This window comes from Phocoena phocoena, chromosome 8 (assembly GCF_963924675.1).
Source record: "Phocoena phocoena chromosome 8, mPhoPho1.1, whole genome shotgun sequence".
NCBI lineage: Eukaryota > Metazoa > Chordata > Mammalia > Artiodactyla > Phocoenidae > Phocoena > Phocoena phocoena.
Genome location: NC_089226.1, coordinates 4,868,302 through 4,884,160, shown reverse-complemented (window position 1 = coordinate 4,884,160; position 15,859 = coordinate 4,868,302). Strand labels below are relative to the sequence as shown.

The window sequence follows — 15,859 nt, the reverse complement described above, 5'->3', positions numbered from 1 at the left end:
CACAGGATATCGGAAGTGCTGACTTGGCAACGAAATCCCATTTGTAACATGTTAGGTTAGGAAACAGATTGATTTATACGTTGATGTAATGGGTCAAAGCACAGTGTGTGCCTCCGAAAATGGAGAGCACATTAAATAAGAGCATTTTCAAAGGAAAGAAGCACAAACATTACAGGAAAAAGCGATCCTGTTATACACTGGGTAAGGTTGGGGTATGTTTGGTTAGTTGATCCCTAGACGTGGTCCGCAGAGGCTTTTTATATTCCAGATGATACCTTCTTGAGAGTCTCTGATGGCCACAAGGATTAATCTTTCTGAACTCAGAAATGAATCACGGCAGCATATGAGCTGTCTGGACTGATTCCAGTTACCCTCCTTTTCCTTGGTGGGAACTGATGTGAGGAGCTGTGGCTGCCAAGCTGCCTCTTCCTGCTGCTTTAACCTCTGGTATTTTAGATCCTCTTTGGGGAAGGCACTGTTGACCATCTCTGCAGAAAGATCAAATGCACTTAACCACCGATGTATGACCTCAGTGGTTGACCTGTAAACTGAGCATTTGTACAGTTGGAACTCTTGTGGCCTTTCAGCCAACAGCCATAGCGAGCCACACGTGGACTGTCTTCTTCAATGTTTTTTTTTTTTTAATTTTGCGGTACGCGGGCCTCTCCCTGCTGTGGCCTCTCCCGTTGCGAAGCACAGGCTCCGGACGCGCAGGCTCAGCGGCCATGGCTCACGGGCCCAGCCGCTCTGCGGCATGTGGAATCTTCCCGGACCGGGGCACGAACCCGTGTCCCCTGCATCGGCAGGCGGACTCTCAAGCACTGCGCCACCAGGGAAGCCCTGTCTTCTTCAGTGGGATGAGCGACTGCTTGCACAGTTTTGACTGTGGCCTGGGTGAGCTCATGTAATTGACTGATGCTCTTTCTTACCTGTATTCATTTTTGGAACTAAAGAGGCAAATGCCTCCCTCCCCCGCCTCTGTACTTCTGAAAGATTAGATACCACCCTGACATCCTAGTTAATGTTAAAATATACCGGTCCGTAGAGAGAATTTAGAAAGGATTGCTCAGCGTCTTTCACATTTAACTGTGGTAGTTCATTTATAGCAGGTTTAGGAAATACTTTCCTTCTAACCTGTAGATTTGGCTTTCTTGCTTACATATTTATCATGTCTTCCTGGATTTTCTTTGTTCGTTTCTGTCTGAGCTTTTGAAGAGTAGGAAGGAATGAATTTGCTGGAACACTGGTTTCGGTGCACAGAGCATCCCTGGGGTTTGCTTGCCTTTGTTTCTGTATGTACCACTTAATGTACTGTGTGCCCATTTCCCTCCGTATCATAACCCAAGTTTCTAGCCTTAATCCTCCCAGAAGAAGAATGGCCAGTAGAAGAGGCATTTTTGTGCACATCTCCAGCTCAGTGTGAGAATTAAGTGCCTTTGTCGTGTGCATCTTTATACCTTTTAATGATCTGTTTGAATTAAACGCCATTAAGGTACTACCTATACCTTCTTTCCACAGATACCTTTAAATGTTTTTTCTTTCTTTGGGGGAGACAGGACTTCACACCAGTCTATAGCTTCACGTGCAGTTATTGTGAACGCACAGGATCTGTGTCTTCTACTTTAATAGATGATTATTCATCACAGTGGGGTGACAGTCTATTCTACTTAATAAAGTTGCTGACTGTTCTCCTCGTTGGATTTAACTGAGGTGTTTTTCATCCCTGATTGATCTTGGCGACATTTTAGATCCAGATTAGCTTTCTCCCAGCATCCAGCAAGTGTTCGTGCTTCCTTGTCTCGCGCTACTGGAAAGCAGGCTAATTTTAATAAGCTCTTAAGCAAAACGTGTAGGTGGTAAATTTGTCCTAGAAGATCGGGATGTATTTCAGAATCAAACGTAGGCTCCTAATTGGAAGGACCATTCATGTCTGTGTAGCCAGTCTATCAGCACAAATGCAGGAGACTTGCCTGGAAAGCACACAGTTTTCCATATATTTTATAAGTCAGGGAATTCCCTGGCAGTCCAGTGGTTAGGACTCTGTGCTTTCACTGCCAAAGGCATGGGTTTGATCCCCGGTCGGGGAACTAAGATCCCACAAGCTGCAGGGTACGGCCAAAAAAAAAAAAAAAAAAAAAGTCACATCTACTTTTTCTTGTTAATAGGAAAACCATTTATTACCAATGCTCTCTGCTCTTTTTGAAAAGATCATAATAGGCCAGATAGTCTAACCCGACCCCTCAAGTTTTAACATTTTAAAAAGATGTTTAATTTTTGTTTTGAAAGAACTTACCCATTAGGAGAGACCACAGAACTTTATTGTGAATGTAACCATCAATATTGGTATATCTTTAGATGCAGGGATGCCTGTGTTTTTTCTGGTGCACGAGACTTTGTGAGAGCCTCACTGTCATCGTACGTAAATGTTTTTTCTCACCTGTAATTTGTGAGCTATTGATGGCTACGGATAGTTGATTTTTTTCCTAACACGAGATAAAATTGTTCATGAAATCCCTTTTAGTGTTCTCTTTCCATGCACGACGCCGTTGCTCACTGAGTTATGCAAGCCATGCTGCCTCTTGGTCACCCCCCGGGCATCGTCACCCAGTCTTGCCTGCATTGCTGTCTGCCGGTGCTGCCTTACCCAAGTACTGTCATCTCTCCAGCTCCCTGAGCCATCCCCCTGCCTACAGAGAACATCATAGCTGCATTTGAAAAATATTAACTCTGTACTTAGAACCCTCAGCACTCCATCCTTTCTTGGTCGACAGACCATCCAGTCTTGACCATGTGTGCCACCCACCCTTTCCTTGGACCCTCCACAGACTCACAGTCTACATTCTCCCCCAATGGGGATGGCCAAAGCCACTCCAGTGTCACAGCCCTTGGACCCTCCACAGACTCACAGTCTACATTCTCCCCCAACGGGGATGGCCAAAGCCACTCCAGTGTCACAGTTCACGAAGCTTCCCCATCACCTCCTACCCAAGCCTAAGTCACATTCCCTTTTTGTTTTGTATGCTCCTTCAGCTCTGTGACATCTGGGAATCTTTCTGTGTGAGAATTGACTCTTGAACTAGACCATAAACCCCAAGAGGGCAGGGGCCGTAACCTTTTGCTCAGCCTTGTGTCCTGAGCATTTAGCGCGTTGCTGTGCAAAAAATAGTAGTTGCTCAGTAAAATGGTGTCATGTAAGTGAATTGAGTAAAATTGCTGGAACTCTCGCCGTTCTATACTTTTGTGTTTTGGTGTATTAAGGAATGGAAAGTGGGTTTGCTTGTATTAGAGGGGACTGCAGGTGGATTATGGGTTCCCAAGTCAGAAGTATCTAGACGGGGAGTGGTGGTTACAGTTCCCACGCATATTTCTCTCTGATTATATATGTCCAAAGGTCATTTTTTATTCTGGCTTAGTTCCTGGGAAAAGGATTTGTTTATGAAGAAAAAATAGTAAGTAATGAAGATTTTTTAAAAGGTCCATTCTACTGTCACAAACCGCTAAGTGACTCTCCCTCCATGCCACCTCTTGGGAGTGAACCTGGAATTTCTTTTCCCTTCGACAGGCCCTCGCAGCCAACGCTGGAACAGGGTTTGCTGTTGCTGAGCCTCAGATTGCAATGTTCTGTGGAAAGCTAAATATGCACGTGAACATTCAGACTGGGGAGTGGGAACCTGACCCGACAGGCACTCGGAGCTGCTTCGGAACAAAGGAGGAAGTTCTCCAGTACTGTCAGGAGGTAAGCGTGCTGCCAGAAACTTAAACGTTTCTGGGTCACGTTTGAACCTGTTTGCTTTAGAAATAGGTGCTCTGTCATTCTGCTGTTTTGACCTAAGACCAGGCTGGTGATGATGGGGGCAGCAGGCTTCTGTTCTGAGTGTGCACTTGGCCTGGGTGTGCTGGGAGCTCTCTGTCCTTTCTGGACGGAATACTGCAGAAGCTTGGCAGGGCCTTAGAAGTGCAGCCTGGTTCCCTTGGCTTCCCACATGTTATGGGAAGTTGTGAAACAAGCCCAGTGTCACGTGTGTGCTTGTGTTTTGCACTTGCTGGTAGAAGCCACCAGTATCATAAGGGATTATCTCACGTCTGATTCAACAGACTTTTTGGGTCAATGCTTGACGTAGAAAAGCGTATGAGATGTTTTAATTTCTTACCAAAACTAGCCTTTGGGGTCAGGGTTGGAATATTATTCTATAATTTCATTAACACACACTTCCATAGACTTGCCTCTTAAATGTTTTAGTTTTTGAACTCAGCTATTTACACACACCCTACAAGTGGACTTGATACCTAATAGACTTGTTTGGGGCTGAACGCTTGCTGCTTGTGTAGGTCTTTTTTCAAAGAGAATGTGTCAGAAGTGGTCCAAAATCTACCTGTCAAAAGAAAGCTAACAGTTACAGTATCTCTTTGCTTGATTAGTTCCGTTGGAACCAGGCAGCAGAGGGGACTTCAGCTTTACATAGGATGACGGGGAAGCTGAGCACGCAGACACTCGTCCTGGCTCACCAGCGAGCGTTCATCTTTTACGGACAAAGTCAGTCTACTGTGTGTGTTTCCTCTTCCCTTGCAGATGTATCCAGAACTACAGATCACAAATGTGATGGAGGCAAACCAGGCAGTCAGCGTGGACAACTGGTGCCGGAGGGACAAGAAGCAGTGCAAGACTCACATCGTGATCCCCTTCAAGTGTCTCGGTGAGCGTCCTGGAGCACCTCTGGGTTACCTCTCAAGAACGCGGGGTCCCCGGTTTTACATTTCATCTTCTGGCTCACAGTGAGATGTCGCCATCTGTCAAGAAGCCAAGGGCTGCAGGAACGTACTGGGGGGCTGTCTTTGGAATACTCAGGGCTTTCTGGTGTCGATAAGTCTGATGGTCACTAACGCCACCTCTCCCGTCGTGGGCGTCCTCTGCTTTTTCAGGATGAGCCTCTTCCACACCCCTGAGTGAGCGTGCTGCGCTCAGAGCGGCCCAGCTTCGTTCACACCGAGAGTTTGAAATTACTGTTGATAGCCCTGGGATCAGTAGTACCGAAGCAGCCGAGGGGTGGTCTTTCGTTCCCCTTTCTTTGCCCTACACACATTTTGCAAGCACCGAAATCCTGTATTGTTAGCCAGACCAAACCTGTGGCAGTTTTCAGAAGCCGAGGAAGTGAGTCGTAGCTGCCTGTAGACAGTCAGGGCTGCGTCGGCCAGGCCCTGTGCCACCTGCCTGACTGAAGCGTCAGCTGATAAGGGTGTTTATGACTCTGTGTGTTTCTGTTAGCAGTCAGACCTAACTCAACTGCAGCCATAACATTTTATTACCCAGAAGTAGAGTCGCTGCTCCAAATGCCCTTTTAGTGAATGTGCTCATCCTGACCACTGAGCGTTGACACATCTAAGTTACGTTCATGCGTCTGTTGCCTGACTGACTCAGGAACAGATTTGGTCGTGGCAACTTAAAAGGGCAAAACGATCAAATTTAGATGATCCGCGATAGGACTGACATACATAGAGCACTAACATAGCCTGGCTAGCTCTGCGGATGTATTTAATTTTAACCACTAACTTAACCTGTTCCCCTCCCTCCTTCATTAAAATCTTTCTGGGACTTCCCTGGTGGTGCAGTGGTTAAGAATCCGCCTGCCAATGCAGGGGACACGGGTTCGAGCCCTGGTCTGGGAAGATCCCACATGCCGCGGAGCAACTAAGCCCGTGCGCCACAACTGCTGAGCCTGCGCTCTAGAGCCCGCGAGCCACAACTACTGAAGCCCGTGGGCCTAGAGCCCGTGCTCCGCAACAAGAGAAGCCACTGCAATGAGAAGCCTGCGCACCACAACGAAGAGTAGCCCCCGCTCTCCGCAACTAGAGAAAGGCCGCGCGCAGCAACCAAGACCCAATGCAGCCAAAAGTAAATAAATAAATTTATTTAAAAACAACAACAACAAAAAACTTTTCCTGACATGGAACTCATTGCTTTCTCCTTCTCACAGGTAGCAAAGTAACAGGAAGAGGCAGCAGCTGAATAACAGTATTTACCGTAGCAGTTACTTTGTTTTAAAAGTATTGAGTACGGGGGAAAAGAGGACAGGTGTGTGCTTAACATCATTTTCTTAGAACTGAGCCCCATGCAGTAGTGTGAGGCTTGTCAATGGTTTTGTGTGGTGTGGTTTAAAGATGTTCTTTCATTCCCTTTGGCTGTAAGAAATCTCTGAGTATGGGGTTTCATTCATTCTGTGTAAAATTCTCAAACTTAAGAGAGTACCCTTGAATATTCATACACGATAGATAGTACCTAGCAATCATTTTCTTCCTTTTGCACAGTCATTACCAGAGGCTTTGTGGCCTGGTCTTCCCAGTCCTGCATGTTCTTTGTCACTTGTTGGCTCCACTACCCACCCAGGACTCTGAGCTGGAGATCTGGGAGACCTGTATCTCCCCACACCCAGCCAGTTCTCAGGGCAGCCTGATTTTTACCTCTTAAGAATGGCTTATAACCATGGTTCCCAAACGGTGCACAAAGGCACCCCAGGGCACTAGGGATATTTTTGATTTTCAGGGAAAGCATGTCAGACATTGTGAGCTAGCTGGAGGCGTTCACGGTTTCAGCATCAGCTCATCCCGTTCCTTTCGATGACCTCATGTCTTTGTGAGGCTGCTTCTTAGTGGTTTCTGTGAGGAAAAGCCAGCATTGCACCAGAATTGCTGAAGGAATGGGGGTGATGGTGCTGAGTTTACTGCCGTGCAGGAGAAGCTGTGCAGTGCCCAGCAGGCACAAGGTGTCAGACACAGGTGCTTTTTACTAAGTTGTCGCCCTGACTACTTAACTTTTCGGCACCCTTTTGGCCTGGGGGGTGCTGTGAAAAAATTCCTGGGTCACCCAGAGTACCGTGACTGGGGAAACTTTGGGAACCTCCGACTGGTCCGTCCGAGTCCCCTGCTCTAGCTCAGTCTTTTATCATTTCCTGCCTGGACTGTGAGAACCGCTTCTGCGCGTTTCTCAGTTCTGTTCAGTCCATTGCCCTCCCTGATCCAAAATGAAGACTGAACTGTCTCTCCTGCACATAAAACCCTTCAGTAGCTCTAGCTCTTCTTCACCTAAAAGACCAGGTGTAAGCGCCCTTAGCACAGTTTGGAAACTGCGTGGTGTGGCCCTTGCTTAGCTCTGCTCCGTGCCCCCAACCCCTGCTTCATCCTCCCCACCCCTGCTCCATGCTCCCACCACAGCACGTCCACCTCGTGGCTCCTGCCACATGCAGTCTAGCTCCCACTGGAGTGACTTTATGTACTCTCTTTGCTTGGCGAGTTCTCCTTTTCACACTCATCTCAGGGATACCTCCTTTAAAGGAAGCCTTTCCTGCTGCTCTAATTTCTGTCTTGACGTCCAGGTTTCTCAGCTCCTCTTTGTTGCCGCCCGTGCCCCATCACCCTGCACGATGCCGGTCTGTTGATGTGTCTTTCTCCAGCTACACTCTGAGCACCTTGGGAGGAGGGTCACGGCTTTAGTCTTCTCTGTCCCCGCAGTCAAGACGGTGCCTGGAACTAGGATGCTGTCTGTTGATTGCAAGACCACTGCCATAGCTGGTGCACAGCGAAAATGTTCTTTTCTAAATGTTAGTTTGAGTTTTTCAGTGCCAGAGAACCAGACGATGCATGATATTGTCATTAACTAGATGCATAAAACAATTTGACCATAAACCATTCAATACCTTCTTTGCATTGTGGTCACTGAATAATGCATAATACAGTCTTCAGTGTTACTGAAGTTATTGTGTTTACACAATTCAGACAGTTATTGTGTTTACAGCAGCATCCATTTGGACAACTTCTTAACCAGGAAGGAGAGCTTACCTGTTGGTATTTTTAAATAAGTAAAACAGTTGCCTGAGCCTAAGCTAGTAGGGGACCAGGTGGCTGGAGTTTAAGGGAGGTTAGGAAGAAAGTACTGCCAATTCCTTGTAATCATTTGAGAAGCAGAAGATTGTAATGTCTCTCCGTCCCCGTCCCCACCCCTTTAGAGTCCCCAGGCACTGGTTAATTATCAGCACCACTTTCTTTTTACCATAGGCTCCTTAGAAAGCCTTTTGGTTCTAGTCTTTCAGGGTTACTTTTGCCTTTTTAACTTAAAGATAATACGGGACTTCCCTGGCGGTCTGGTGGCTAAGATGCCGTGCTTCCATTGCAGGGGGCATGGGTTCGATCCCTGGTCAGGAAACTAAGATCCCGCATGCCATGCGGCATGGCCAAAAATAGGAAAAAAAAAATTAAAAATAATAACAGTTTTAAAATAATTTCAGGTTTACAGAATGGTTGCAAAAATAGTACAAAGAGCTTCCATTAAATCCTTTCCTCAGATTTTCCAACTGTTAACATTTGATTAATACGGTAAAATTAATCTTACCACTTGTATCTCCCCGCAGGTTTTGTTTTTGTTTTAAATCATTTAAGTTGTAGACATGGTATCCTTTTATCCCTTAATACTTCCATGTATATTTTTTATAAACAAGGACATTCTGCTATGTAACTATAGTACAGCCGTCAAAATCAGGAAATTATCATTGATATACTATCTAATCTACAGACCCTGTTCAAGTTTCACCTGTTGTCCCAACAACACCAGGATCTAATTCATTGTTTCAGTGTTGCACTTAGTTCTCTCTGTAGCCTTTCCTTGTCTTTCTTTTTTTGTTTTTTTTTTTTTGTGGTACGCGGGCCTCTCACTGCTGTGGCCTCTCTCGTTGCGGAGCACAGGCTCCGGACGCGCAGGCTCAGCGGCCATGGCTCACGGGCCTAGCCGCTCTGCAGCATGTGGGATCTTCCCAGACCGGGGCACGAACCCGCGTCCCCTGCATCGGCAGGTGGACTCTCAACCACTGCACCACCAGGGAAGCCCCCTCCTTGTCTTTCTTAACTTTGGTGTTTAGAGTACAGGCCAGTGACTTTGTAGAATGCAATTTGGGTCTGTCTTACGATCATTTTGATTTGTGTGTTTTTGAGGGCACTGTCATAGAAGTGTTCTTCTCTCTGAATCCTCTTAGGAATTGCATGATGTCACTTTGTTTCATGACCGGTGATAACTTTTATCACCTGGCTAAGATGGTGTCTGCATTCATTTATTCATTTCATTATGGACTCACTGTCCAGATTTGTCCAGTGGGTCCCCCTTCATGCTGACTCCTGTGTCTTTTTGCTATGTCCCTATTATTCTCTGAAAGCTTCCTTACTTTCTGGTACAAAAAGATGCTCCAGGCTCATCCTGTGTTCCCTGCCCCACCCTTGGAGTCAGCCATTTCTCCAAGAAGAAATGGTTTTATTTAGTGGGGAATGGTATTTAGGAACCAAAATCTGGGTATTAGGTGTGCTTACTGCTATTATGTTATTGCTTCTAGGCCCACTCAGCAGACAGACCTGTGAAATACATTTATATACACATATTCATGCACATATAAATCTATATTTCTATACATGCGGATATTAAAAGCAGTGAGCTCATATCGATACCTCCGATCCCATTACCCTCAGTATATTTATTTATTTGCTCAGTATTCCCTGTAAATAATCAGTCTCTCTGCTTCTTAAAAACAGATTTATTGAGATATATTTCACGTACTGTATAATTCATCCATTTTAAAGTGTACTGTTGAATGGTTTATAGTATATTCACTGAGTTACACAACCATACACAATTCTTTTAACATACAAACTACTAAAAATTAATCCAGTAAAAAGCAAGCATCCTATATATTTTATTCACCAGAAATAACCACAGTGAGTCCTTTTATACATGTTAAGGTGAATACCACGTGTTGCAGTAAAGAGATGGCCATAGTGTGATTAGCTTCAGCCCTGAAACCCCCTTTAAGATATTACTGCCCAGCAAACCCAAAGCACAGGCAGGCCAAAGGGCAAAGAGATGGGAAAACAGGCTCTATCTAATTGGTTGGGTACCCGTATTAATTGATTTGGTTGTTCAGGGGCGTTATGGATGTTCTCAGACAGTTTTTGTTTGCCATTGTTTTGCTAGCTTTAGGGGAAGGACGTGTCTTGATTAGCACTCTTGAAGGCTGTTTGAGAATGAATTAGGTAACGGGTAGTGTTGGCATCAGGCCTGGTGTCTCGCTGTCTGTAGACATCTGTGCACCTGTCACTCAGTTCTGCCCTATTTTGAGAGCATGCTTGACCACCCACCAGTGTGACTCTTTTCACTGATATTCAGTATATTTGGTGAGAAGTCATACTTCAACCTTGCCTCTCAAACTGAATCTTATATCTTACATTATTATGAATTGCCTGTTTATCCATAAGATTTTATCTAAATAATTAGGATGATCTGAGTGGGATAGAGTTGGTGAACTGTGAAGAAGCGAAGCTGCTGGTATTTGGGGGGAAGGAGTTAGTCATCTCTGACATTTGTATATAGACTGGCTCCTGCATCAAAAGAAGAGAGCTTTGTGAGCCCATAACTGTTTCTGTTGTTGCTAATTTCTGGAAGGAGATTTGGATGGGAATATTACTGTGGTGAAGACTGCCAGGAATGGTCTTGCTCTCAGAAGCTTTGAGGTGGGGCCCGGAGTGAGCTTGGAGCTTACTTGTCCACTGCAGGTGTCTGTCCGCAAGTCATCTTCTGCCTTTGAATTCCTGACAGCCCATCAGCACTTCACCCTGTTCCCACTGTGGGCCCTTGTGCAAGGTGTATGTTTCTGTTCATGACGATTGTTCAGGCTCTTTAACTTCTCAGAGCCCTATTTACCTCCAAGACATCTGCTAAGGGTGGCTACCAGACCTCTCAAAAACTCACGTTGTTGGATGGTCACGTTAATTTTCTTGGTTTTCTCTCATTACAGCAGGCTTTCGCCCCACTGCTTACAGCTTCCAAGGGCCCCGTAAATGACATGGTCTTCCTGTTTGCAACCAGAGAGTACTTTTTTTTTTGGCTGCACTGTGCGGCTTGTGGGATTTTATTTCCCCGACCATGGATGGAAACTGGGCCCTCGGCAGTGAGAGCACAGAGTCCTAACCACTGGACCGCCAGGGAAGTCCCAACCGCAGAGTACTTTTGCAGTAGGTTTATTTATACATATGAGTGTTGGTATCGAGGGGCTTCCCCAAGAGGGTGAGCAGCCATTGTTAACTTTGAAAGGAATGTTATGAACTCTGAAAAAGCTCTAAGACCTGATGGCTGCCATGACCCTGCTGGTGGGAGGTGGTATGAAAGATAAACAGTATCACGGGGAATGAGTGGAGACTGAAGATAAATCATAAATGCAGCTTAAATGAAAGCCTATGGTTTAGATTTTGCTAAATTGCCGTGTTCATTGACCAACTTATTGCCTTGAATAGCAAAAACAATATAGGTTTCCAGTGACTTAGGGAATTGTGGGCACTGTCTATTGTACTCCACCGGGTTAAATTGAGAATTGTTACAACCTTAGATAAACTTTTAAAGTGAGACCAAACCATCTTCATTGTTTTTCTGTAAAACAGAGTAATACTGATTTGCTTAGGTCAGTCTTTTTCCTAGAAGTTTCTGATAATTATTTGTATCAAAGGCAAAAAGTAGCAGTGAAATGACAGAGCTGATGCTGGGATTGAAATGTGTTCCTCTCTTAATTTACATGTTTAAAAAGGTTTTGGTTTTGTTTTAAATAAAAGAAATTGGGAAAAAGGAAAGCAAAAACAATCCTTTCCAGTTTCTGCGCTCCATTAACCATATTAACATTTTGGTGTATAGACAAGACTTTTTTTCTTTGGATACACATGGAAATGTGTGTGCTTTTAAATGCTTTTTTTTTCCCCCTAAATTGAATCATGCTAAATATGCTTTCCTGTTTAGTGCTTTTTAAAAAAATTGACATTTATTGAACATCTATTATGTACCACTCTTAGGGATGCATACATCTTCTGAGTCTGTCTTTTTAAACAGATTTAGCCTTAAGGAGTTAACCAGGCTTAAGGAGAGGTTAGGGATATCGGGTGTGTTTATTCCTTTGCTTATTTGTTTAATGATTGTTAAAATTGTTAAACCGTCGTGGAAATGGAAATGTTTCCATGTTATATACAGATATTTAACCATGTTTCTTATAACCCCATGGTATTCCATTAAGTACCATTATTTAACTAATTCCCTATTGAGGAACATTTAGGTTGGTTCCATTTTTTTTTTTTTTAATAAATTTATTTATTTTATTTTTGGCTGTGTTGAGTCTTCGTTGCTGCAAGCATCCTTTCTGTAGTTGTGGCGAGCGGGCTTCTCATTGTGGTGGCTTCTCTTGTTGCAGAGCATGGGCGCTAGACGCACAGGCTTCAGAAGTTGTGGTTCACGGGCTCTAGAGCGCAGACTCAGTAGTTGTAGCGCACGGGCTTAGTTGCTCCGCGGCATGTGGGATCTTCCCGGACCGGGGCTTGAATCCATGTCCCCTGCATTGGCAGACGGATTCTTAACCACTGCACCACCAGGGAAGCCCTGGTTCCGGTTTTTTGATATTAAAAATTCTGTAATGAATATCTTTGTTCACTTTCTTAATTACTTCCTAAGAGTACGGTTTTAGAATTGGAATTGTTGAATCAAAGAGTGCTATTCTGTTTTAAATCAGTGGCATTAGTTCTTTTCTGGTTTTCAGAGGTCAGACAGATCAATTTAATCATGATTCCATAGCAGAAGATTGATGGCGTTTAATCTTACAGTTTAGCATGGAGTTGATTATTAAATTTCTTGCATTAAAAATTTTTTAATTTTAAACTTAATTTCATTTTGAGATATTTCAAGCATACTGAAAAAATAAAACGTAATATGATAGTCATATACTCACTGTCCTGATTTAAGTCCTTCCCCGTTTTGCCATATTTGCTTTTTTTTTTTTTTTTTTTTTTTGGGGGGGGGTTGCCGCTTTGGGTCTTTGTTGCTGCTGCGTGCGGGCTTGCCATATTTGCTTAATCTCCATCTTATTTTTTAATTAAGGGATCAAATGTCCCAGAGTCCCATCCTTACATCCCTTCCCTCCCTCCCTCCCTACCCTTGGAGATCACTGCTACGCCACTGTCAGGGTGGATCATTCCCATGCCTGTTTTTATACTTTTGCTACATACGAATGTGTCTATAAACAATTTGTTTTTGTGTTTTAAAGCTGACATTAATGGTGTCATACTGCACTTGACCTTTTATAACTTGCTTTTTTACTTTATATCATTTTGGGGTTTATCTAAGGTGTAATATAAGCAGATTTAGTTAATGCATTTTTAACTAAGATGAAACGATATGTCGTACTCCACTATATTTTTAAAACCCAGTTTGGTTATTGTTTCTATAGAATATATATAGTAGTGAAATTGCTGTCTAAACTTTTTCTCTGATGTTGCAGTTGTACATATAAAATTGAGGTTTTACAAATTAAAGGATATGAACTGTTGGCTAACTATAGAGTCCTTGATAACTGTGGTTGTATAGTTTGATTTGTATAAAACTAGTTACTTGGGACTTGAAACTAACAGCATTAACATCAGTAGTTAGAGCTAATACTTAAATAATTCTTAGTGCTGACTGTGTACCAGATTCTGCTCTAAGCTTTTCCCGTGTTGTACATATTACATCTGGCCTCACAGCAGCAAGTTAAGGAAACTGAGGCACAGAAAGTTTGAGTAACTCGCCCAAGACCTCTCTGCTAGTAGCAGTGGTGCTGAGATTAAACACTGGCATTTAGCCCTGTACACACTGCCTCTTAAGTGTACTTTTTGTTGCTTTTTTGTCGTAAATTAACAAACATAGGGAGTTCCCTGGTGGCCTAGTGGTTAGGATTATGGGCTTTCACTGCTGAGGCCCGGGTTCAATCCCTGGTTGGGGAACTGAGATCCCTTAAGCCAGGAGGTGCGGACAAAACAAAAAGAAAAAAATATATATATATAAAGATTGCTTAGTCCATACAGTCACCATCCACAGTGTGAGCTGGTGGTTGGATGCCAGAATTTCAGTGATTTGTACTTAGACTGAGTATCGGGGTGCTTCTCCTGATGGAGGCGAATCCTAGTTTACCCCTGGGCTTTGCTTTTTAAGCTTCGATTTTAAGCCTGGTTGATGGGTAAAGCTTGTTTCTATCTCCCTTTGGGGCCCTCGAGGGCAGCACCGTGTCTAACTAACCATTGTGCTCCTGCATTAGTGTCAAACTGAGCTATCTGGTCCCCGAAGTCCCTGTGCTAATGGCAGAGTGAAACCTCACTGCCCCGCGGAAGGCTGTTTTGATGTGCGGTGGCTGCCTGTGATGGCGGGAGCACATCTCCCCCTCACAGCAGATCAGGGGCTGCCCTTTGCCTCCGCATGGGCAGCGGAAGGACAGACTTCTCAGGCCCAGAGACCGAGGCCTGAGCTGCAATGAGGGTGGGGAGCGGGTCTGCATATAGACTTCCTGCTAGTTCAAGTCTTAAGACCTTTTTTTTTTTCCCCGCTTGGCTTGGGGGATCTTAGTTCCCCGACCAGGGACTGAACCCAGGCCCCAGCAGTGAGAGCGCCGAGTCCTAACCACTGGACTGCCAGGGAATTCCCCCTAAGACCTTTCTTAGGCCAGATTACTTTCTTATTAGACTTTCCTTCTCCTTTTTTTTTTTTTAAACCTCAGAGGTTAGCCTGCCTGTTTCCTTTTCCCTCCCCTACCTATTGCGTCTCTCCTGAGGTAAGTACCACCTTGGTTTTCTTGCACTCGGACCCTCAGTAGAGCATGTTGGTGATGCATCAGAAGCGCCTGGGATGCTTGTTCAGTGCAGATCACTGAGTCCCGAATTAGACCTATTGAACCAGGTTCTCTGGGTGATGAGCCAGTGATTACGTTTTTAGCTTTTTATTATGGAAGTTACAAACATATCCAAACACAGAGAAGATTATCGCATTAACCCTCATGTGCTGTGTAACGGTTCACGAACCACTCACCCTGTCTGTAGCCAATCCGAGCTACCCCTCATTATTCGGAAATAAGTCACAGATACCGTTTTTATTTTCCTGTAAATACTTCAGCATGTATTTCTAAGAGATAAGGACTCTATTTTCTAAGCAGCTATGTGTATTTTTCCCCCAGCTTTTTATTTTTGAAAGGTTTCAGACCTATAAAAAATGCAGTAGTACTATACAGTACTCCATACCTGTTACCTGTGTTTCCCAGTTTTGCCTTATCTATCTCACTGTGTGCATTGTGTGTGTCTTACTTACTTTTCATTGTTAGGCCATCTGAAAGTGAGTTGGGACACTAAGATAGTTCACCTCCAAGTAGTTTTCAGCTTGCTTTTCTTAAGAGCGAGGGCATTCTCCTGTATGACTGTGATACAGCGATCACACATGGGACAATTGTCCTAAATGTTCAAATAATGTCCTTTACAGCTCCCTTTTAAAAAGGGTCATACATTATATTTAATCTAGGCATTTCCTCAGCTTTTTCTTTTGAATCTTTTATTTATTTTATATTACTTTATTTTTTTGGCGGCATGCGGGATCTTAGGTCCCTGACTAGGGATTGAACCCGTGCCCCCTGCACTGGAAGTGCAGTCTTAACCACTGGACCACAGGGAGGTCCCTGAATATTTTATGACAATAATATCTTTTAAGAGTCTAGGTCATTTGCTTAGCACTATCTCTGAATTTGAATTTGTCATATTGTTTTGTATGATTAGAGTCAAATGACATATTTTGGCAGAAAGACTGTGTAGGTGATCTGTTCTTAGAACATCACTTAAGTCAGCTTGTCCAGTTAAAGTAGTGTCTGCCAGCCCTTCCCACTGCAAAGACACGTGTTCCCCTTCCTAATTAACACTCCACTGATGATTTGTACCTGCATCAGTTATCGCAGTGGTGGTTTGTCTTAGAGCTAGGTGTCTGTAGGTCCACAAAGGGCGAAAGTAAGAT

General features: G+C 44.1%; 1 protein-coding gene across 15 annotated transcripts in view; it reads left to right on the top strand.

Moving 5' to 3' along the window:
- The window catches only part of APLP2 (amyloid beta precursor like protein 2), a 70,846-nt gene that overhangs the window by 32,414 nt on the left and 22,573 nt on the right, over positions 1-15,859 (top strand). For 11 of the 15 annotated variants that reach the window (XM_065881505.1, XM_065881504.1, XM_065881502.1 and 8 more), the window contains exons 1-2: positions 3,569-3,736; positions 4,571-4,694. In XM_065881505.1, the coding sequence (XP_065737577.1) occupies positions 3,617-3,736; positions 4,571-4,694 (244 nt within the window). In that variant the 5' untranslated portion in view covers positions 3,569-3,616. Of the gene's footprint in view, positions 1-3,562; positions 3,776-4,570; positions 4,695-15,859 lie in introns of those variants that run through there. The other 4 variants (XM_065881497.1, XM_065881496.1, XM_065881506.1 and 1 more) reach the window with 2 other exon arrangements.